General features: G+C 45.7%; 2 protein-coding genes across 2 annotated transcripts; one reads left to right on the forward strand and one right to left on the reverse strand.

Annotated features, from left to right (window-relative positions):
- Positions 1-205: 205 nt before the first annotated feature.
- On the forward strand, positions 206-15,368 carry LOC149354969 (uncharacterized). Its single transcript, XM_089576047.1, has 5 exons — positions 206-446; positions 3,769-4,023; positions 4,905-5,144; positions 13,551-14,177; positions 14,521-15,368. The coding sequence occupies exons 1-5, from the start codon at positions 206-208 to the stop codon at positions 15,366-15,368; spliced, it is 2,211 nt and encodes a 736-aa protein (XP_089432173.1).
- Positions 15,369-15,975: 607 nt separating this feature from the next.
- On the reverse strand, positions 15,976-22,769 carry LOC149354970 (uncharacterized). The gene is made up of 10 exons (XM_089577565.1): positions 22,400-22,769; positions 22,260-22,316; positions 22,102-22,188; positions 21,135-21,191; positions 19,706-19,759; positions 19,536-19,599; positions 18,969-19,018; positions 18,645-18,698; positions 16,573-17,335; positions 15,976-16,505 (listed from the first exon to the last, which is right to left on the reverse strand). The coding sequence occupies exons 1-10, from the start codon at positions 22,715-22,717 to the stop codon at positions 16,279-16,281; spliced, it is 1,731 nt and encodes a 576-aa protein (XP_089433691.1). The 5' UTR covers positions 22,718-22,769; the 3' UTR covers positions 15,976-16,278.
- Between the last annotated feature and the right edge of the window lie 1,020 nt (positions 22,770-23,789).

A 23,789-nucleotide genomic window follows, 5' to 3' on the forward strand; every position in this document is an offset into this window, starting at 1 on the left:
TTGATGAATTTAACCAAGATACCTTTCGTGAATTTTTCAACAGGCGAACTGAATGCGTAAGGCACATCTTGCCAGCGCTGGACGATGCAGTAAATCCATAGCGAATGCTGTATGGTCCAGTGAATGCATAACAAGTGGTTCCAAGTTCCATAAAAAAAGATCGAAGTATCATTTCTTATGACAACGTTCAATGCAGCTGCACTGCATGGCGCTCTCGTCGCTCATTGAGGCCTGCCTGCACGTGAGTGTCTCGACGCCGATGCTTGGCAGAGCCCCGACGCCCGTGCTGGCCCATTTTCGCGGTTTGCACTTCCCGTACGACGGCAACCAGTTGCGAGTTTTGGATGCCGCGACCCTGGGGGCCCGAGCGGACGCGGTGGTCGGGGCCCCCAACTACCGGCTCAACCTGTTCGGCTTCTTCACTGGAAACAGGAGCGACGCACCTGGTGAGCGTCAGCAACCCATAGCTGTATGGTTGAGAACCTTGAGTGCGGATATATGACGCGGTATTTAAATGAGCGCCGTCATTTTATTGTTATTATTTTTGTTTTTTACCAAAGCTGTAGTTTCTTGCATTCGTAAACATCTAAACACGCAAAAAAAAATTCACAGCTGTCAAATGGTGTTCTTTGTCTTCAAATGAATGGAAAAAAGCCTAACTTGATTCGATATACTCGGAAAGGGCGAGTATTCAGAGAAACCTACAATGCGCGCGCATAGAAGAATGCTAGAAACAAAAAAAAAACAAGTACATTAACATAAGAAAAGAAACATATCTCTCTAGATTATTACAGACTTCCCTGGTTCGTCTTCGACGACCAATTTTAAGCACTGGATGCTGAGCAACATCAATTCGAAGCACATCAACTTGAAATCATGGCGCTGAAAGTGAGGTAATGAGAACACGGCCTTGCAGCGACATGGGTGGAAACAAAGCTTGGACAAAGCGCTACTACGGGCCGTCCCGTGCTTATTGAAGAAGCATGTTTTGTCTCAGCGTCTCTATAACACCTACAGTGGTTGGCATTGCTTATCACACTTGCTTTACGATCGTTCGGTGAGTGCCGTGGTGTATTTTGTGGTATGCTTTGAAATTATAAAGGCAGCTTATTTTGTTCAGTGTTTCACCGCATCACGGCGTAAGTAAATTACGGTAGGGGGTGAGCACACTCGGTTGAATTAAGACAGGAGAAGAGAATGGGAATAGGTCAGATAAAACAATAGCAACATTTTTTCTGCTTCCTTGGATCATAACATGGTAGATTACGAATTCTACGCACTGAATACATGAGCCGTTTTCGGAACTTCTATGACGTCCACGCAGGGATAGCAAGCCATTTGTAATGCGCAAAACTTACGCGGAAAACGGTCACAGAAACTCGGGCACCGTTTGATGATACCTCGACATAAATAGCAACTCTGTGTATATTACAATGGTTTCTTCAAGTAGTTGAACAAGCCCAGAAACTTAGCGGTGTATAGATGTAAAAATCCTGCGACTGCGTGAAACGACACCCACCAACTCTCTCTGTGCCAGTGCTTGCTAGGTTAGAGCCATGATAGTTGAAAATAAAATACAGAGCAGCGGGTATACGACCGGTAAGCTGGCTTTCATGTGGTCAAACACAGGAAGAGTATGATTTTTTTTTTCTGCTACTCTAAGTACGTTCTTGTTCAATTCAATGCTATCACGTTTCAATATTTCCCGATTTACCTTCAATTGCTGACGGACCAACAGAAGTGCGGCTACGAGCGTCACAAATCAGATATGGTACCTATATTCCTTTTTACTAAAGGGGAAATAATGTGAGACACTCGCGCCTTCGCGACTCAAGACGATTGTCGTCGTGGAAGAAGATGTCTTGTGCTGAATATGATTAGTTGTTTCCTCGTTGGCACAAAGAAAAAAATAATGCAAGACATTTAGAAAGACCAACGCAAGCGCTCCTTTGAGCCTGGTGTCCTGTGTAAAATCAAGATGATCATAATATAGCCAAAAGAACTTCCCTGTCTGTAGTCTCTCGTATCAAGCAAACTGGTTGCCCTCTACTACCGATGTTGCTCTGCAGCAGAGGGACAGGGCATTCAGTTCGTAGATATGTTTGCCCCGATGCTGTGATGGCGGCAGCTAGCCTTTACTTGACTGCCAAGAAATTGAGGCCAGTCGTGTCCCAGCGGGCGGCCGCGAATGTGTAGTCGCATTTACTGGAGTTCAGTACACGTGCGGGGGCTAGGTGGTTTTGCAATCACATGGTGGGCTGTTTAGCCGAAGACACCAGAGGCTGCAGTTCTTTGAAGATGGCTTTATATGCAATCTATTACTGTCAGAATGCACATCTAAATAGCTAATCGGCGGAGACAAAAAAAATACAAGAGGGGATATTTAAGTTCCGATAGCCTTAATGGATTTATGCCTATTCGTGCGGAATGGGTCATTCTCTACTTCCCATTCATGAATCGCTGGGGAGTCCTCATACCACTCATGGCGCAATGGTGCAGCGATGCGTCACTGCCCACGCAGGTGGCTGCTTCCAACGCAGCTTGCTCTCCCCGATCATCCTCTCTCGACCAATCAATCATTTAACTGCCGCCTGCCACGGTGGGCAGTTTTTTCGCAATCGGGTGGGCTCATCGAGTTTCTTACTATTACCTAGAGGGAAAGCTGGCGACCCCTCTATGGGAGTTTGCATGGAGACCCCTCGAGGCCACTTCAGCCACCATGGGCGCTCAAAGCATCATGGGGCGGTGAGCTACCGACTGCAGAACTACACCTTTTGGCCAAAAAAATATAGAAAAATAAAGCTGTTAGATAAGTACGAATGTCCTAACATTCAATATCTTGTCTAATGATTGCAACAAACGAGCAGAAAAGCATTTAAGTGCAAAGTTTGCCCAAAATAAGAGAGGACTAGCTTTCCTATTGGCCAAGTGATGAACACTAAAAAAACTAATATTGCGTAATTAACAGGCGCACTTTTAAAAGTAAATATGTTTAAAAAAATATGTTGTTGCTCAGATACTTTAAGAGGTTTTTTACTGGCATTTCGGAAGAGTAAGACCTGTTATTGGCGTCGTGTGTCGGCGCGTTTTCGATACCATGGCTTTTGCACACTGCGTTCGCGCGAAAGTCGTCTGCGCACACACGGACAGTGTTTTTGAAATGAAACATCTTAGTAATGACACTCCGTGTTCCTGAAAAACTACGACTGTTCCGCAACAAGTAGCTCACCGCCCCATGATGCTTTGAGCGTCCATGGAGGCTGAAGTGCAGCGCCGCCAGCTTTCCCTCTAGGTAATAGTAAGAAACTCTATGGGTGGGCTGGTTGCCACCTGCCAATTAACGTAGACACGTTGTGACGACGTCATAGGGCCACCTGTGGGGATTTCTCTGAGAATTTTTCGCTCATGGCGCCGCCGCCAACGACGACAACAGGTGTTCCGCTGGCTTTATGGGGCCCTTAACGCTAGCGCGTTAGAACTTACAATAGAAACATTTCAGGCAGTATATAGCGTAGGTTTTTGTTATGGATTCTAAACGGCGGAATTTACGTGCGTCTGTTTAACGAATATGGTTGCCGCTTTCGACAGTTTCTGATATGAGCACGCTTTACAAAGCGTTCGTCAATTAGGGCTCCCAGGGGCAATATTGTTGACACTGTAATGATCGGTCACGCAGTTGAAATATTTTGTGCACGTTATATAACGAGTTGCCCTCCGCCGTATGACAGGGATTCCGTGAGGTTCATGTTCGTGCGGGACGGAATGCAGGTTTGCTGGACCAGCGGCGAGCCCTTGACTGCCTGCGGCTGAGGGTGTCCTCCTTCGGAGGTGATCGACATTCCACAGTGCCCCTACAGTACGGCTTCTGGCGCCGCCTCGCTTGGCCTTCAGGTGGCCAGTCTGAAGCCACACAGGGTGTAGGACTATTCCCGAACGCTGCTGCTTCCGACCGGCTCCACCGCTGCAGCTTTTCAAGCCGGTCGGCGCACTCCTCGTGTAACTCGCTGCAGGCCCTATGTGGCGGTGAGTGAAGAACGCAATCTGTTGTCCGGCTTTCGGTGTCTTATAGACTTAGATTAAGACACGGGTACACAGAGGCGCAGACAACATTGACAAGGGTGACAAGGGTACACCTTCCTTGGGCTCGACGGGGTCTCGTTCGTTCGGGAGGCGTGTATAAAACGGAGGAACCGAGCTACACGTCAAATCAGCCGCGCGCAACTGGTCAGACAACACAGAGTCGTTATATTATAAACGTGGATTCGGCTACTCGCCCTGAGAATTTCCTCTGGTTGTTTGCATAATTCCTGGCCACGGTTATCCTGCAAAGTGCAGAGCGAATGATGCCTTGCTTCCGAACGAAGATATTAGTGACGAAAAGGTGCCTTAGGTACGCTGCCAGCCATCTGCAATGCCCGTTATCCTGAAGGCGCCCAGTATTACTTTATTCACAATTCAGTTTTGGAAGTCTAAGGAGGATGCCACGGACCAAAGTACAGAAGTTAGCATGCTAGCAACAGCACTTCTTGTACTCTCCGAGAAACTCCTGCGACCACTTATAAAAGTGAAGAAAAGTCTAATATTTTTTTTATTCCTTTTGTACATCAAGCTAGTCTAAAAAATGGTGCTTTCTTATGAACTGGCAAAAGTAGTCGGAGATAATCCGAAGCGACTTAAGAGATCGAGTGGTAAAAGCAAGGGACACAAACAACTACAGGAATGGGTCGACTGCCTTATGCTTAAGCCCATTTGAGTGTCATGGCATTCATACTTCTATAGGAAGCTAAAATTAGCAGCCCTCAGTTATTCCTCATTTGATTAACATTTTACTTCTACCTGTTTAGAATGTAACTATACCTTGTTTTCTTTTAACCCTTGATTTTCTTCGGGCTTGTACGGCGCAGGAGTATGCACACCAATGCTTGCCGTGACCAAAACCAGGAAGCAACCTAATACGAGCCAACTTGACTTCCAGCAGCAGGTGAAGACCTCCACGAGTTGCTTGTGCGCCCCCACCCCCGTCCCCCTTCTGCAGCCGTCAGCACCTATCTCCTACGCGTCAGGGCCGTGCCCTTACAAGGTGGTCCCCGCCGTGCGAAGGGGCCCTCTTCTCACTGCCCACAACAGGCTGCGACAACAAGCGGGTAAGGATAAGGTCCTTAAAGGTGCACTGAAGAGGATTCCGAACTTGTCTTTTTGCCGCGGGAACTCGATCTACCCGTTCCCAGCATTCTTAGAAACAGTAACTTATTGCCCTGTGTGGCCGATTTCCCCAAATAAATCGAATTAACGTCCGGCTCCCGCGTTTTTTTTCAATTTCTGCCTCGTACGGTGGGCGGAGTCGAGCAACGCGTGGAGCGCCTTTCAGCCAGTCCCGTGGCGGCTTGCCGCTCTGCCATCGGCGGAGTAATACGTAGTAGTCCGTAGTAGCAAATGGTCCGCGCGTATTTTTATTTCTTCAGGCTTATTTTGCGGCTATATTATCTGTGAATGAAACTATTTATTCATGGAAACCTAAAAAACAAAAGAAAGCGATAGCAAAGCCTCCACGGGACTGGGTGAAAGGCGCTCCACGCGTTGGTCGACTCCGCCCACCGTACGAGGCAGAATTAAAAAAAAAAAGTCGGGAGCCAGACGTTAATTCGATTTAATTGGAGAAATCGGCCACACAGGGCAATAAGTCACTGTTTATAAGAATGCTAGGAACGGGTAGATCGAGTTCCCGCGGCAAAAAGACAAGTTCAGAATCCTCTTCAGTGCACCGCTTCCTTGGGGGCGCCGGCTTAAAATGTAGACCTTACTGAGTGTTTGTCTGCAACGGTAACGCATCGACGTTACTGAATAAAATGAAAATAGCCGTGGCGTAAAAACAGGAAAAATATATGTGAAGCAATCGCGGGAAACTCGAAAGCGGCAGAGCATAGCATGGTGAGAAAGTATTGTATAGAAGTACTTGAAGTCCCTCATCTTGAGCCTGAAAGCAAACTGCGTTTGAGCCACTCAAAACAAAGAATGAGGGAAGAGAGGTATAGAAATTCGTGTCAGGAAAAAGGAAATGAACTGAAGAACGAGCGGGAATGAACAAGTCAGTGCCGTTAACTATTTGTTACCATTTGATGTTTCCATTCCTCGTTTTTTTTTGTCCTCGTTCTCATTAAATTTTTAACTTAGGAATGCTGGATGTTTTGGTGTTCTATTGGCATAAATGTTTTTGCTATGCCTTCTGGCAAGTTTTTCGCTTCGTACCGATGGCGAAGAGTTTAAATAAAAAAACAAACTTCAATACGTGTAGGTGCCTTTCAGTACTTGTTTGGATATCACGTAACGGTAGAAACGTAAGATTATATATGTCTCCTTATTTTGCTCTCGGTTTGTTTTTCTGGCTAGCTTTTTGCAATCGAGTTTCCGTATGGTTGCGGTACATATCCAGATAGGCTCAGCATACAGTCAACAAAAAGACATTTTCAATTTTTTCGTCAAAAATTTGAACGTCACGGATGAAAAGATCAGTTTCATATTTCTTAGTATATTAAGATGCAATAATACCTTCTTCTTCCTCCAGGAGTTGTAGGGAGCGTAACTGTTTGCTTTCAGTTCGTTTTCCATTTTCGTCCTTTCATGGGCACTTCTAATTGCCTTCATTTTGCGTCACTTATAAATTATTATTAACTTGCTGTCTGTTTCAAGCTACATATTCTGCGGTTACATGTCAGTGTCATTGTCTGGACATTTTTATAAGCTGGGGTGCAGTTATAGGTCAACATAATGCCATGAAAGCTGCTAAAATGGTAATTATTCGCGACCACAACTATGGGATGAAACTCTACCAGCTTCCACTGCATTTTAGAGTTGTACAGTCCACGCGCTTACGTGTTTTGAAGAGATATAGGTTGCAGAGGACGTTTCTATGTTTCTATCGTCTCAGGAGACACGAAAGAACGACCAACCAAGTTGTTGAGGACATTGTTCGCGTGAGCCTGAAAATTCGAGACGGTTCGTTATCAATTTTTCCGAAGATTTGACCCTGGTATGAGGCTGTATAGTGTCTCCATCGACTATGAGACGTCAGGCACAATGTGCCGAGCTAAACTACTGGAGCCCACCTAAAAACCCGCACATCTGTCAAAATAATTGGATTTCAAGGATGGTGTAGATCAAGGAACACCTTGTGTGTATAGGTGACGGTTGGAAAAGTGCGACTTCATTAGAAGAATTGAAGTTCTTTTCGTGCGGGAACGATGGGATTCGTTGTATACGTCACCCAAAACGCAATTTATGTGAACCTCGTCATCAGCTTCCCATGCTAGACCACAGAGGAGGGAACTTAACGACACGGGGCTGATTCTCCGCTCCCGTATTTTCTCCTTGACTGAATTCAAGGTACCCAGCCGCCGCGCTGGCTCAGTGGTTATGGTTCTCGTCTGCTGACCCAAAAGACGCGGGTTCGATCCCGGCCCCGGTGGTCGAATTTCGATAGAGGCGAAATTCTAGAGGCCCATGTGCTGTTGCGATGTCAGTGCGCGTTAACGAACCACGGGCGGTCGAAATTTCCGGAGCCCTTCTCTCATAGTCTTAGTCTTTTCGGGACGTTAAACCCCATTGACCAAACCAAACCAAACCGAATTGAAGGTTCCATGAGCGAAGAGTTCATCAGGGCATTCTTGACGGGGTTATGCTTTCACAGGCACGCAAAAATAGAGGATTTGGATATATATTTCAGCAGAATTACCACCCGAAGCAATCATTGGCGCTTGTGCAAAATTAGATGAACAGGAGGACGGTGGATATTATGTAGCGGCCAAGCCAGTCCCCCGACCGAGGTTATTTCAATCGAACAACCTTGGGTAAGCATCGCGTGTTGTTCGAGAGACAGGAAAGGCAGCAGCACCGAACAGGTAGTCGACCTGCGGCTGCAGAAATGGGGAAACATGGACTATACGTTCACTATCATATTACAGGACTCCATGCTTCGCCGGTGTCAAGCAGTGATCGATGGAAAATGCTTGCGTGTGAAACAATGACACATTACGTTATTCTGAAAAAGCATTCTTGAAATTGTTGCCTGGTTTTGTAATGAAAACATATATTATAGCAGCTACCTTCAGGCAGCGGAGAAAGCAGTTCTTGAAGAAATTTGCAGTGGGAATAAATTTTGGATTAATTTGATGATAAATATTGGTTGCTATTGGGTAAAAAAGTATGACTATGTCGTTCCAATAAGGTCGTGCGCGAGGTTTACTAAAGTAAAAAGCTAAATTAGAAAAACTGAAGTATCATTTCTTGACGAAGCTACCGTTGCGCGTGTATCCGCGTCTAATTCTTGCGTTCGATTTCCCAGCAGTTACACTGCACGCATCTCAAATGTATGACACAGCTGAGCTGCAACCTCTGCTGCTATACTGACACATTCCGTCTTCATTTTTGGGGCGAGTGCATAGGAAGTATTGCTGTAGCTCGTGATCGGGTCGCTGGCCTAGGTCAGGTCGTGCACCACCGTATTCGGTCGCAGTGCCACGGTTCACATGAGAAGGTACCCTCTCCCACCCCGCCCCCTTCACTTCAGGCGAGAGGAGATAAGGTCTTTGTGGGTCTCTCTTCCTTCAATGGTTTCTGTGGCTGCAAGTCTGAGCTTGACATCGTGCGGTCACGGTGGGGAAACAACAACAAAAGATCCTAGCACAACAGAGCAACCTCAAGATAAATAAGGCACCGTAGCAACGACTTTGTAGGGGTGCCACTGACTCCGAGTACTCAGCGACGCTCCGAGTATCGCTTTCACAGATTGGCCGTGGTTTTCGTAGAGTAAAGAATGCTTCCAAGCACGACCAGGGCAGCGAGGCCTGCCGTGCTGTCGTTTACACCGGTGCTTCGTTTCGCGGCTAAGCAACTGATGAGTTTATGTTTTGCGTGCTTCATATAGTGCTCAAACCTCTCTTCTTGGTGGGAGGGTCTCATTACGCCGTTGTTCAATACGCTAACTCTCCTTAAAGTAGTAGCGGGAGCGAGGGATTCCCACACTTTTATGGTAGTCTCTAGTTTCGGGTTTATGTTCTGATTTCAAACCCTGTTTTTACCTTACAAAGCGGATGCATAATTGTTCCGACCGCTTTCTTTCCATTCTTAGCTCAAGAATGGCATCCTTGCAGACCCCCCCCCCCCCGATCAAAGGGACATAGTTTGAAACCGTTCTTTTTTAAAGTGAGATTTTGTTGCACATTAAAGGGCACAAGGTTATTTAAATGAATAGGCAGCCATCTGGTATACGGGCTGGCTAATCGTCCACATCGTTTTTTGGCATGTAACAGACAAAGCTGCAACCAGCACAACCAATTCACTGTTGCTCTGGATATGCAGCAAACGTCGTAGCGATGGTTTACAGCGCAGAGAGCCCACTTATTTTACTAATTTAATAGAAATGCTCCTGGTGCCTGTTTCTGCATGGAGTGCGCTAATCCAATCCCCCCCCCCCCCTCATTTGCATAGAGCTAGGTGGCCTGGTAACCGTGCGAAAGGCAAGTGGATATTGCTTCATAAGACACAGTTTGGGGAACCTAACAGTGGCTGTGGGAAGAACGCGCACAAAATCACGTAAGTCTGCTAGTTTGTGTCAGTAAACGTCCGTCCCTTGCCGTGCAGGGCTCTCTTCCCAGGTTGGACGACGGCTCTTGCGTGGCCGCCGTACAGCGACCAGAGAAGACCCACAGCTGAAGCCAGGGGCTATATCAAGCGGCTGCTGGCTGGTGTTTCCCGCGGTGTCTTCTCCCGGAAGCTGCCAGCACGCCATCCCAACAGCCGCTGCCTTATATGAAGCACAGTGTAACGCGCGCTGGGAGAAAAGCTTTCCCGCAGATACTTTCGCTGCTGCGCTGCGTTTCGCCGCGAGTTGGGGGCGAAATTGTTTAGGTTTCGCCTCGGACCCCTTTTGTGGGCTGACGTATGGTGCAGCCATACGCGTTCAGCTTCATAACTAGTAGTAGGTTTTCTACTAATTGTAGTTTGTTTCACTTAAAATTTATTGCGTATTCAAAGCTTGTGTTCTGTGTGACCTTTACCTACATCGGAGTCGCAGACACTAATTAATTACTCGCAGGGGAGTTCGTTTACAGGTGCACTTACAACAGAGAGAAGTTGGCCTGTGTCGAAAGGGTGCCGCGTTCAAATCACAAAGTGGCCACTCTGAACTGGCACGTCCAGAGCAGTGTGTTATACTGCGGATGAGGTTCTGGCAGTACTCTTGGGAATAATAGCTGACAGGTAAGCCGTGCCGGTTACCGACCTATGGATGTCGATTTGCAAAACACTGGTATGTATTCCATGTACGGAAATGGTTCGTTCTAGTAGTCATCACGAATGGTTTGCCCTTGAAAGATGCACGATTCCGTTCACTCACAGGTAGGTCTCCCAGCTTCCGGTTAAGCAGCGCTACCTTCAAATTTCAAATATTTATTCCAACATTACACCATACAGATATAATGTCGAGTACGGCAGGCAAAAATCCTCCTGGAGGCCTGACCGGTCCTGCATCCTGGTGTACACTGGGCAGAGCGGCGGTGGCAGTGAGCTCATCAGAACACAAGAAGTGAATAAAGAAAGCCCAAAACAAAACATAGAAACATTCACAAATATATATGAAGGAGAGACAGAGGTATTAAAGAAATAATAAAGACAAAAATATATTACATTTTATGCAGTATAGGAACGCATGAAGGCTTTAAAGTTTGACGGGTTCATGCTTAGAATGTCGATACCCATTTCAATTAGGGAATTTAACAACCTTTGTAAATTATTCTCAAGCATCTGTTTGCTATAATTAGTTCTGTATCTCGAAACATTCCATATTTCTGTGCGGCGTGTAGTGTAGGCAGGTACATTCTGATGCAGGTTCGCGATTTTCACTAACGTAAAATTATGTTTCCTGCTGCTAATTGGAGGCTAATGGAAGATATCTTATGTGGAATGGCTAAGAAACCAGGTATGAGGCAAGATTTCGCTTGATTGGTTTGTGGAACTTTTTAGCGCTGCGTTTTTGTACCTGTCAGACAGCAGATCGCATTCCTTTGCTCGAGTCTATTTTTTCCTCTTCGTTTCATTTTATACCGAATATTACCAGAGCTTCAATTCATTCAAAAATTATTTACTTGCTACGGCCAATATGCCAACTTCCGCAAGTGAACGTTCTGACATGCCACACTTGATCGAACAACGACGATGGAGCTTTCGCCAGAAGAGCTGTGAAGGCTATCCTGGCGGCATAATTTCGTTCTCTCGAATGCCGACAGCCGAAAACCTCCCACTAAGCCACTCGGAGTACTTCCAGCTTCTTAAATAGCAATTTTGGGTCTGAGAGGTATCAGTAATAATCTCAAAGGTGAGGCGTACCAAAGGAAGATCGTGAATAATTTGTATGTTAATTTTAACACAAAAAAAGCAAAGTTCGGTGAAACACTGAGATTGAAACTGCCGTCTTCCGAGGATAAAAATACAGCTCATATAGACCTTTTCAAAATCCCCCCTCTGCGCGGCGCCATGTTAGCATGTTGGCGCCGCCTAGCGTCAAAAAGAAGAATCAGCGCCATTCTGAGCTGTGACAACAAATATTTTGCTGCTTGCGTGCCTTGCTTCGCTTGTGCAACCAAAGTTCCTGTGACCGCTCAGCATCCGTGATTTTTGCCGTTTGTTTTTGTTGCTGTGTTGTCCACTTTCTCTGCCCTGCGCGGGGCACAAATAGCGACTAGGTGGTCACTAATAACGCGATCGTGATGAGCACCGAGAACGAAGCCCGCGGTGCCTGCGCCTCGTCGACTGCGTCGAGTTCGTCGCGACATGTGCTGATCAGTGGTGAGTGTTTTTACTGTGTACTCATTCCTTTGTGGGCTGCAGTGTTTGTGGGAGGTGGTAGGAACGCGGCTGCGGTCGCTTATCTGTTTTTTCAGCCAGCGTCCGCTTCGGCGGACGCGGTTGTTGTGAGTGACGCGCGTCTTTTCTTTTCTTTCCTTTCCTCTTCCTTCTTATCTTTGAACTCTCCTCTATCTGCGCGTGGCAGCGGTGGTGGCTCGGCCCGAGCCAGTCGGCACACCCGTGCACTTTCCTTTTCATCCTTCTCTCAGTCAGTCGCAACAACAACAACAGCAGTGTTTGTGTACGTGGGTGTGCAGAGGCGCACCCACGTACGGGGGTGCGCCCCTCTGTCAAACCAGTCATAGGCTTTTTGGGTGTACCCCTAACATCCCTGATGTTGAAATAAAGGTATTTGTATCAAGTTGCGAAGCTGCGCGTGTTCCGGAGCACATTTATCCATGGTGCGCATTGAATAACTGCAGGTAGTCGAAACTATTCCTGAGTCGTCTTCTGCTTGATAGGCCAGGTGCAGGTTCATCATGTATTAATAATGCGCATAACGTCGAAACATTGATAGCTATTGTTGTTAGTGTAGCCACTCTCCGGTTTGAGGAAGTGAACGTGCTGACAGACTTAATTCTGCGGGCGCAACTGTTAGCCAAGTAATCAGTGAATAGTTGCGCTTTTGGATGATGTGTCGGAAAAGTAACATAGTATTAGTTACCAAGGGGGAACTTGGTAACGATCTTTGGGAGACGAAGCGTTTAGGATGCGACAGACTACGCCATAGTGGAAGGTTTCGGATAATTTCGATCATCTGGGGCTCTTTAACATGCACTGACATCACACAGTACACGAGAACCTTGCGTTTGGCCCTCACGGAAACGTGGTCGCCGCGGCCGGGATCGAACCCGCGCCCTCGTGATTAGCAGTCAAGTGTCCTAACCAGTGAGCCCCCGCGCAGGGTAACGCCGATTCAAGACACTGAGAAGAATGGCACCCGCTTTCGCATCACCCTGTGAACGCCACGGCGGCAAGGAAGCGCACGCTCTTGCTTGCACTTATTCTTGCTAGTGCTGGCACGCATATTCTTGAGTAAAAAACGCAATCGTCTCTGTCACGCCCGTGCGTTCATGTCAGCGAAATGAGAGCTTGTTTACACGTACTCGCGGTTTTTGCGTACCGTACGGCTGGAGAAGCGAAAGTGGGTGCGTGGTGATATTGCTTTGTGACTGAAAAGCGTTCCTTAAATAATGGCTTTGAATGGAAGTTTCTTCGCCGCAAAGATTGCTAGTAGCTAGTAATGGCTGCAACGAGAATGTTTTGTGTACTGGTACATTGCTTCATTTAACTGCATTGTCAGATAAAGGGTAAGCTACTGCACTGGACATTTAACCACTAATAATGTCTAGAAAGCAATGTAGGCTGGCTGGATGCATTTTTTTTTATTCATGAAGTGTGCCATAAGGCATAGTGAGAAATTTGCAGTGGTTATGTAGAAAAGAATGTCTGCCCACAACATGTGCATAACTAAGAGATGATGGTCTTGTCATGTTTGATATAGATTATGATTACAATGCTTTGTTGAAATTGTCTCTTTGAGACAGCTGATTTGCATTGCTTAGTAAAAAGCAGTTTTCTGAATTCAACATCTAAAAACTATATTATGGAAGAGTAATGCAGCAATAATTATGTGCTCTTTTTGTTTGCAGAAACCATGACGTACACCCACCCAGATGACATCGAAGACTGGTCAGAAGACATGCGCGACTGGCCAGAGATAAGGGGGCCGGACATTGTATATTACCTAGTGCAGACAAAAGCATGTGACCTGCTTGAAGTAAAAGCATATAAATCATTAGAGTCATATAATTACTTGCAGTCAGGGTGGGTGGGGAAAGTGCTTACACACAGAGTAACTGATGACATTGTAATTCTAAAATCCGAAGTCACGCCCTCACAGGCTGTAAGTAGCAGGCCACATCAAGTGTGGCTGTCTGCAAAGAGCACAGGCGAAGTTCTGCGTGCTGGTTGCTCCTGCATGGCTGGACAGGCAAGAGTGTGCAGCCATGTGGGAGCGGTACTGTGGAAAGTGGACTGTGCTGTTTCCCGTGGCTTCACTGGAAGGGCCTGCACTGACGCTGCCGCAAAGTGGAATAGGGGCACAAAACGGAACGTTGAGCCAAGCAGACTTGACCACATCAACTTCAAGTTGAAACAAAGAACTGTCGACCCTGAAGTTCAGGCAAAGGCTGTGCTTTTTAAACCGCCACTCTCGGAAGAGGAATTGAAGAGAATGCATGAGGAGTCAGGATATCCCGAGCTCTTCAATAGTCCAGGTATCATCCATTTTAGTATTGTGCTCAGCTGTTTTCAACTTCTGTCTTTACTTGGCTGCATGCTGAGTAAATTGCAGACGCTGAATATTCCCATGCATGATTTTGTGCAAAGCCAAATGCACGTTTGGTTCCAGATTCCTCTCACGTGCTTTGTAGTACAATTTTACCTGTTACTTGAAAATGGTTCTAGGTCTTGGCAGGCTGAAAAACCTGACTTCCTATCGCTAGCACGTCAGCCTTATTGCATATTTAGAGCCCATAAAAAGTTTAACCTCTTTTTGTAGATAGAGGTTACAGAGGCGTTTTCGTTTCAATGTGGTGTGCTCTTTCATTCCACTTCCAGGCACACAGCTCTATGCAACATTCAATGCGGCACCACGGCAGCCCAGCAGACTTCGGCAAGAGGCTGCACCACATGGCAGCCATGAAGCCGTAACTGATTTGCCAGCCAGCTGCCTTCGATGCTGTGCTTTTTATAACAAGTTTATCAACTTATCGGCAAAGGCTGCAGCAGCTCTGGAGAAGGAAACAAGGAGCCAAAATTCGCCACTTTGGCTAATGGCACGGTGCCTTAGAGTGACAGCATCGAGTGTAAGAAAAGTGCCTAAGAAAAGCAGCACACCAGGCCATAAAGCAGTGAATGCTATAATAAGTCCCACGTTTTCTGGCAATGCAGCTACAAAATATGGCCAGAAATATGAAGCAGTGGCTCGTGCTCAATTTGAAAAAAAAACAGGGCATAGTGTGACACGGTGCGGCACAATATTATGCCCAGATATGCCCTGGCTCTCTGCGTCTCCCGATGGCCTTCTTGAGACAGCTCCCGCTGTGCTAGAGATAAAGTGTCCGCATGTGACGAACTGTCTGGACCTTGTGCGTTCTGGAAGGCACGATGTTAAGGAGGTTGGTGGAAGATACGTGCTGTCTGAAAATGGGCCGAACGGATATTATGCCCAAGTTCAGCTGCAGATGCTGTGCACAGGCCGTGAACTGTGTTATTTTTACATGTGGAGTGTGGAAGCCGAAATTGTTCTTGAAGTGCCTTTTGCACCTATGTTCGTGCAATCAAACTTGCCACGACTCCGACAGTTCTACTTTCGTGACCTGCTGCCAGAATTGGAAAGGCGCCATGTCTCTGGACGGCTCATTATTTCCACGGAGTACACAAGGTTCTGTGCACTGAGTTTCTGAGTTTGAAAAGGGAGTGCTCCTGGAATAAAAATTCTTGGCCCGCGAATTATCTAGTACTTCATTTAAACTGTGAGATACTGTGTATCTGAAGTGTGCTTGCACAATAGGCAACCTTGTAATTCATTAATTTATTGCAGGTCCAAGGCGTGTGTTCAACAAGTTGTGGCCTATTTGTTGCCCTGTGTGATCTATACAGCATCAGATCTGCTCAGTGCAAAACCATTGTTATAATCCATATCTCCATAACCAATGCACTGTTACGTGTAATGATGTCTACAGTTTCCACCTTTTTCATGTGTACATTGCTTAATGGCTACTGTGTTTACCATTTGGGAAATATTTGCAAATAAGTGCATATTGCATTGCTTGCACAAATGGCACATTATTACAAAGTGAAAAAACTCATTTTAATGAGTGCAGCACCATAAGAAGGCCTTTTAATTGCAAATGCATCCATTTAGTTCCACAGTTATTGTGCATTCATAAACTGGAAAACTGTATGCGTGGAACACCTCAAGTGCAAATACCTTGAAGTCCAGTCAGCAGGGAGAAGTGTTGACATTGGCTGCAAGCAGTACCAATCTAGAAAATCTAGAAAATACTGATGCGAAGTAAGGCCGCATGCGTGTGTGCAGTGTCCCCACATTTGCTTTGCCAGTTCTTTGCTTCATGTGCACATTGGGGATTAGAATGACCTCTTCTTTAAGGTATTGGTGATAAATTTTGAGCATGTGTAAGGACCAATTTTTTTAATGACAGCCACGTCATTGCTTTGAAGTGAGGTCCTTGCCAAGTTTCAGCTCTGAAGGCTGCTGCAACATGACTCCAGCCATATAGTACGACTACTTTATTTCTTCTGCTTTTCACAGTAGGGAGGCTGACCAAGCGTACTCTTGTACTTGGCACAAATTTACTCAGATGTGGGCTCTCTTCTGGTAGCGATTAAAGGGCCTTTGAGATTGCAAAGCCCTGAACAAACAAAAATCATTTTGCTTATCGTCTTCTTGGACTTGATGGGCAGGGCCTGCTTAAATATTCGGTAGGTTTTAATCCTGTTTATGGCGCGTTCCACATGAATGCGCACGGAAGCTATCCGTCTTGTCCTGGTGACTTCCTCTTCACTGAGCTGAGATTTCCCTGCAAAATCACATATCCATGAGGCAATCCAGCCATCCATTATCGCATGTTTATGCAATACCCTTACCTTTTGTGAAGGCAGGCACGTTTAGCTTCACTCCTTGGATTATCATGCCTGTTGTCAGGGTGAAGCCTCTGTCAGCCATGACTTCATCTCCTGGGCCGAGATGGTCCTCCAGCTTGCAGTCTTTCGTGATATATTTGTCCGATGCACGTCCTCCATAAGCTGGTGACACATACATTATGTAGCCATCTGGTGCTATGGCAATAAGAAACTTCACAGTGTTGTGCGCCTTGTAGCTACTATAGGTTTGAGCCCTTGGCATCAGTTTCTTTGGTCGCTGCAGGTTTATCTCGGAGCAGTCAACAATACATGTGGTGGTGTCGTATCCATTATCAATGAATGACTTGGGCATACTGTTTCGGATGATTGATCGTGGTAGCCAAGTTACGACTTTTTTCATAATGGTGCACAGCACCAACAGCACATGACTGAAAATGTTGCAGACACTCCCTACAGATATTTGAAATATTCTAGCCAAGTGCCCATAGAGAAGGCCAAGGCGCAGTCGCATGAGACTGAGGAGCAGCTGATCTTCATAGGGGAGCACAGTGAAGACCTTCCTCGACTCTACTTTCACTGCTGTGACTAAGTTTTGAAAGTCTGTTTTAGCCAGCCCCGTATAAAAGACACAGTCGTCTTCTCCTAATGTTGCTGCAGATAGCTGCTGCTTATTTGACCATGTGCCAAGTCCAGGCCGGCAATAACTATGCTCATTGTGCATGTCCTCCCACTGAGTTGAAGTAGTTCTCACTTCAGCAGATTTTTCCTGCATAGAAAGAAAGTTGCAAGAGTTACTAGCGCACCAAATAACAAAACAATGCACCAATACAGTGGTTAGAGTCTCATGATTATCCAAAACTACACCTGCGCATTTGCCAGAAATAGTCCTGAAATACTTTTCATCTCCATATCACAAGGCCAGCTAGGCATAAGTTAAAGCACAAAAGTCATCAACATGCCACATCTGGAGGAGCCCTTTTACTCCTTCCTGACTGGTAATAAACTCGTTGGCCATGAACAGATTTCTTCTTATTGCAAAGAAAAAGCAGCAGTAAGTTGCCAGGTCTGTATGTCGGTGTGGATGGTAAACCTATGCAGAGCTGCATTCCCTGACTGCAGCTTGTGAGCTGCATATAATTTTGAAGTGGTGGCACACCTGTCAACTTTTGAGTGTTTTCTGAGCCCCAAGTAACACCTTAGAGGCTGAATCATAAGAGTACACATTTTAAATGCATTCCAATAATAAAATGGCTTCTTTATTTCAAGAAACTACCGCCTTGAATTTTTCATCTGCGCAGCAGCTATTTGTGGCTGCTTGGAATTCTATCAGCATGAACTTTTGTTTGCTTTCGAGGTGGACCCAACCCAGAGCAACCATAAAAACTCAACAACAGCACACTCCTTAAGTTTCCCTAGACGTGCCAAAGGTTCTCTTCACAAAATTGGTGGCAAAATTGTTCCTGCTGAGGTGTAAACAATTGTTGCACATATTGGGGACTGGCACTTCACGTCATCAGAACATGATAGAGGATTGTGGAAAATGTACTCGCTGAAAAGCCTACGATATGATCTCCAGCAATACTTTTAACCATACGAGTTGCAAAAATCATTGCCTCCATATCACGTCACATTTACCGCACTAAAAGGTCATCTCCGTGAACAAAGGTCATCCTGATTTTATTTATTAAACCAGTTACATTGCTTGGCCCAAATATCACTTGGCCACCACCCTTTCATAGGTTTACATTTTGGATTATTTTGTTCTCTTGCATATGAATTTTAATTATGAAATGAAGCTCTTAATTTCTCAATTTTGTGAGTGCACTACACCTGTCATGGTCAGTTGCCAGTGCCTTACATGAGACTTCACTGCTGTGTGTTGTGTTAGTGCGGATACGCTTCGACATGCTCAACTCTCTAGCACCAGCACAACGTACTGGTGCTGGCAACCTGTATTTTGTCAGTGATACATATTTTTGCATGTTAGAGCTTGTGCATTATAGATGCAACCATTTCCCATTAGCTTTGATGACAACTTTGTACCATGGAGGGCACATATGCATGTTGCCACTTACCATGGCAGGTGCTGCTTCATCTGGGATCCCCTCTTCAGCCATTTCTGGTGCTGCCTGAATAATGGAAAAACATTGTGCATTCAGTATTGCTGGCAGTCTGATACTTGTCTTAGAATGCATGCTTGTCATAATGCGTGCTGCTATCACTTTTATCTTCAAGTCACTGGCTAGTTCTACACAGGCTGAGGCATCAATCATCAGCATCTCAAAGAGGCACTGTTATTGCATTTCGGAGAGAGCGCGTTCTGGGTGCAACCATCTGCCCTTAGCCACAACATTAACACTCAAAAAATAGCACACAGCTGTAGGCAGGCGGGCACTTACCACGGCAGGTGTCACTTCATCTTCCATCATCTCCTCAGCCATTTCAGCAGCTGCCTGCATTATGGAAAAATATTGTGCATTCAGTGTCAGCAGTAGTGTGATGTGCAGTAGCACCCAGTATGCTTTGTGATATGCAAGATGACTTTGGAACTTTTCCCCCAAACATTTGAAGACCGGTATGCGAAGAGAACGTATCTGCCTAACCGCACATCTTAACATTTTAAGCCGCGGCCTTACAAGCGTTGTCTACTAAACACATACAAAAGCACACAGAGAATGTTTACTACATTGAAGTTGGTGCGAAAGCATGCATTTTTTTCTTTGTAGGGGGTTACAAAGAGTGGGCAGTGTCGCGGGACAGAGAGCTCACGCAAGACGAACAGACAATGAACAATTTTGCTCGGGATTTGTACCCATCGGATTAATGCTTACGCACTAAAAGTTTCTGTTACCTCCATACCACAGAGTGCTTCGACATAAACTGGAGCACAAGTGCTTAGTATCTCACGGTACGTGCATTCTGAGTGCAGCCAACAGAACGACAGATTGCAGATGATAGGAGTACACTTGCCATGGTAGGTATTACTTGGTCTGGAATTGCCTTCTCGGCCATGTTGGACACTACCTGCATCTAAGAAAATGCATGACAACTGTTGATTATAGTGCTAAGTACATTCACTTGTTAGAACTTAAGTGTAGAACTTAGTGCTAACATAGGCACCTGGGAAAGCACTTACCACGGCAGGTGCCACTTCATCTGATTTCGGCTCCTCGATCATGTCATCAGCTGCCTGTATCAATTGATAATAAAAGCAAAGTTACCACTGTGTGGTTTTAATTTATTCGCAAAATGAAGAATGTGTTGCAGCACGCATATTTGTCACCGCTAGCTTCCATAATGCAAGTCAAATCCATTTTCTGCTATAGAATTCAACCCTAGGCCAAACGCAAGCCATTTTTTTTAGTGTTTCACTTCACATTGACTACGTTTCATCTAATATGCACTAAGACAGGTTACAGATGGGTGTTTGCAGTTTAATGCATCACAGTGTTGGGGCCCACTGCCTGATTTAGCGCCAGCAGAAAGGAGTTACAGCACTTGAGATTTTTATTACTATTTTATCGGTATGAGCATCGCACAGTGATGACCAGTGGCCTTTTGGTCAGAATTATGCTCATAATGCTGCTATCTAGCACCAGCTCAACCATTTATGCAATTCTGTGGTGAAACTGACTTTTACGCCTAACCTAGATGTCGAGCACAGTCAGTCAGGCAACCCACATTTTACTCTAGATGCGCTGAAAGCTGGAACTTGTCCAGCGAAGGTACTGTTTGGTGGATGAGCAGGGCCGAATAAAATACCAATATATTAAGGTGTGCAAGTTACATGCATACATACAAGGCAGCAAAAATAAAAATTAAAGGGTATGCACCTAATGCTGTGTGTACACTTATCCAGAAACACCTCTGCCTATGAGGCAGTCAGATATTGGTATGTGTGGCGATGATGCAAAAACTCGGCCATCATGCAGTTATGAAGTGAAACTACCCCTTGCACCAAACTACACAATGGTGTTGTACTTGAAAGTTTACATTCTGAGCAGTCTGTATTTATTAGCAATTCAGATATGCCTACATGAATATGAACTTCTCTCACAGCTTGTCGTATCATATAACGAAGATAAAGTATTTAATGACATTAGTGTGACCATGCCCTGCCTTAGTGGATACACTGACGCAAGCTGTACTATTGGGGATAAAAGTTTGTGGGACGTGAGCTCTTGGGATGAATGAATATATTGAATGAAGGTGTTGAAGGCCTAAATTATCTTTCCTGTGGTAACAATATCGGGCGACTGGGTAGCGAGGTGGAGCTGCAATAAACGTGTTTCCAAAAACTAGCATCCCGCAATATTTAGTCCCCGACAATACAGATGGTTCCTACTTGATATGCCTGAGCAACTTTCAACAAAAGAGAAAATGTTTAGAAGAGCTTTCATTCGCATTACTTTAGACCTAACAATGATCCGAAATGTCTCACAAGGGCATGATTTAATGACCTAGGAGGGCGCAGCTCCGAGCAATCGATGCCATGACATGCACCCAAATATGCTCCAGAATGTGAAAGTTGTGGACATTAAGTGGTATGCAAGATTTTCACTTACCAAGCAAGCCACATGCTCATCAAGTGGTGTTTCAGTATCCTTGTCATCAGGCATGGACTGCACAAAAATAACAATTTGACCATTTAATGCTCTCCTTGTGACAATATTTACTGTATACGTCAAATCAGCCAAATTCACCATAAATGCAGGGGCATCATTAATTTCACCCTAGATGAATAACTATGTGTCACTGCAGCTGAAGGAAGGAACTTGTCTGAAAGAAGCGCCCTTTGGTAAGTTAACTACGCTTAAACATAATACCAGCACTCTCTAGTATGCAAATTATGCACCCATGTACAGGAGAGGAAGAGAAAACTTTTCAGGGCATTCACTTAATGCTGCATGTGCACTTATCAAGAAACTCTTATGCCCACGAGGTAGAGGCCTTTCAGTGGTACTTGTTTGGGATGTAACAGTGCAAAAAAAAAAACGGCAGATTAATTACCTTAGCGACTGGGAATAGAGGCTTGTCTGCATTGTAATTTTTCTTATTAGCAAAACAACTATATAAAATTGCCAAACACGTTTCGGTGAGCGCCAAAATATTTTATATGACTCGACAGACACTTAAGTGGACCGGGGATTGAATCCGATCTCGTTTCTCTTCACCTCAAAAATACATGCAGACACTAGCGGATGTCTAAATGCGTACCAGAGCACGCGATTGAAGCGCTTTGGAAAAAGTATGAAGACTACTATGATCTACCTGCTTAGCGCGCGCTCTGTGCTGTATCACAAATGCTTGCAAAAAAAAGGGAGGGGGGGGTTGAACACGAGAGAATTGTTTTCCGAAGCACATGAAAAAGTAAGTAAAGTAACGTGCATCGGTTTCGGCGATTCGCGATTTTGCTTAACCGCGCAAGCTTCAAAACCTAAACGAGCATGCCATCGTCTCTTGATTATTTCATTGTGCCTGCGGACTTTGTCTGCGAATTGCACCGTAAGAATCAGAAGATAATAAACTTACTAGATCTGCGCACGCTTGCGCGCCAACGTCAGTTATCTGTCCAGCATCGCTGCACAACCCCGTCTTGGCGCCAGCGGATCTTCGCATCTGCAAAGAGGCACGAGCTGTCACACTTTCGAAATGTACGTGAAATACGGACGCGAAACATCACAGCGTACCTTCTTCGGTTGCGGTGTGTACGTCTGTCTGACTAGGCGGCGGCGCCCAACAACCACCTGAAAAAATATGCTGTTAAATCGTCGTAGCAAGAAGCGTGTGCGCTCATCTCGGTCGTGAGTGAAAGACGACGGAAACTTACTTTCCTCTCGTAGCCCATATCCAGCATGGGGACAGCATTTTCGTCCGTCTTCTTTCCTCCGACGAAGTGTCGCGAGCACACACGGGAGGCTTCTGTCGCGTTAAAGTTCTTCCTGTTGACGGCAGCGATCCACTGCTGCCGCAGTTCAGGCGACGCGGGGAAACGATGCAAAGTAAACATATCGCATCGACACTCCTCTCGCGGAACGCTGTGCTCTGGGCACACGATGATGCCTAGAATGTTTCTTTTGCGCTGATTGTTAGTGCAGCCGTAGACAGCACAGTTCCGGCCAGATGATTTTCGATTACAGTACGACATAGTAGAAGCACGCCGCTTCGAAAACCACAGAGCCGTGGAACTGCTGGGCTAGTCGACGATGTCACAGCTCGGAGAGGGGTGGCAACTATGGTAGGATACTCTCAACACCAGGGACGCCAGCGCAGGGGCGCTGGTTCAAGGATAGGCCGTGAAAAGGTCTATATCCAGTGGCGCGGTGAAGCTTAGGAGCACTTCTAATTGTGTTCATATCGTTTCTAAAAAGGGAAAAGTTTGGTCAGTTACCAAGTCAGAAACAGAGGGAAATTATGTTCGGGGTCTATACGAAGATTACCTTGGGAAAGGGGCCTTCAGCATCTCGTGGATATGATATGATAATTTTTTCCATGGATATGATAACGTGTACCTTGATTATTATTTAACGTGCCAGGGAATCAAGGCACGCGGAGTGTTGCTGTATGATACTTTCCTTGCAATTAATTGTCCATTTCTGCTTTATCCGCTTTTCCGCTAAAAGGCTTGCGCTCTTATCCGCTTTCCGCATTCTCCTACACTCTCGCGCTTCATGGCTGTGGAGCTGGGGGCAGGATGCAGCGAAACCGGAGGGGGCGGGGGGTGCCATTCATAGTTGTCGTAAAAGAAAAGAGCACAGCCGAGAGGAGTAAAGGAGCGCCGTTGTAGAAACGAGAAGAGGCCGAGATAGATAAACAATGCCACCTCAAGCAAGTCTCAGCGAAGGAAACATCCTGGAATCGCTAGCAATATGTTGCCACACTGCATTTCTGCATCGGTGGACGCAGCGGAATGTTTTAGGCAGGAGCCTTATATGGCCCATAAGCAACGAAACCAGGCGGCGTGGGCGTCTAGGAAGAGTGGTCCAAAAAATCCCCAGTTACCACGCAACCCAGAGGCCACAAAACCGCGCTATTTGTCGGCGGACAAAGGCGAATACAGTGCATGCGTTGCCTTACCACTGTATGTTAATGAGTAGGTGTGTCATTAGAAAGCAGGGAAAAATATAAATGAAAAAATTGGTGGTTTCCACTTCGAAGCAAATAAGGTGTCTCAAGTGCCCTCCATAATTTTCTTCCTCGCCGTTCGTGTTTTCCGCTAT

Source organism: Amblyomma mixtum, chromosome 3, assembly GCF_055824585.1.
Source record: "Amblyomma mixtum isolate Tamu chromosome 3, ASM5582458v1, whole genome shotgun sequence".
NCBI classification, from domain to species: domain Eukaryota; kingdom Metazoa; phylum Arthropoda; class Arachnida; order Ixodida; family Ixodidae; genus Amblyomma; species Amblyomma mixtum.

What these genes read in the sequence shown, in the direction of transcription:
- LOC149354969 (XM_089576047.1), top strand. Translation starts at nt 206, where the DNA reads ATGGCGCTCTCGTCGCTCATTGAGGCCTGCCTGCACGTGAGTGTCTCG. An exon ending in AAACAGGAGCGACGCACCTG is followed by an intron (nt 447 to 3,768) that starts GTGAGCGTCAGC and finishes GACGGAATGCAG; the next exon opens with GTTTGCTGGACCAGCGGCGA. An exon ending in GCTGCAGGCCCTATGTGGCG is followed by an intron (nt 4,024 to 4,904) that starts GTGAGTGAAGAA and finishes TGTACGGCGCAG; the next exon opens with GAGTATGCACACCAATGCTT.
- LOC149354970 (XM_089577565.1), bottom strand. Translation starts at nt 22,717, where the DNA reads ATGTCGTACTGTAATCGAAAATCATCTGGCCGGAACTGTGCTGTCTAC. An exon ending in ATGAAGTGGCACCTGCCGTG is followed by an intron (nt 19,600 to 19,705) that starts GTAAGTGCTTTC and finishes GCATTTTCTTAG; the next exon opens with ATGCAGGTAGTGTCCAACAT. An exon ending in ATGAAGTGACACCTGCCGTG is followed by an intron (nt 18,699 to 18,968) that starts GTAAGTGCCCGC and finishes TCCATTATTCAG; the next exon opens with GCAGCACCAGAAATGGCTGA.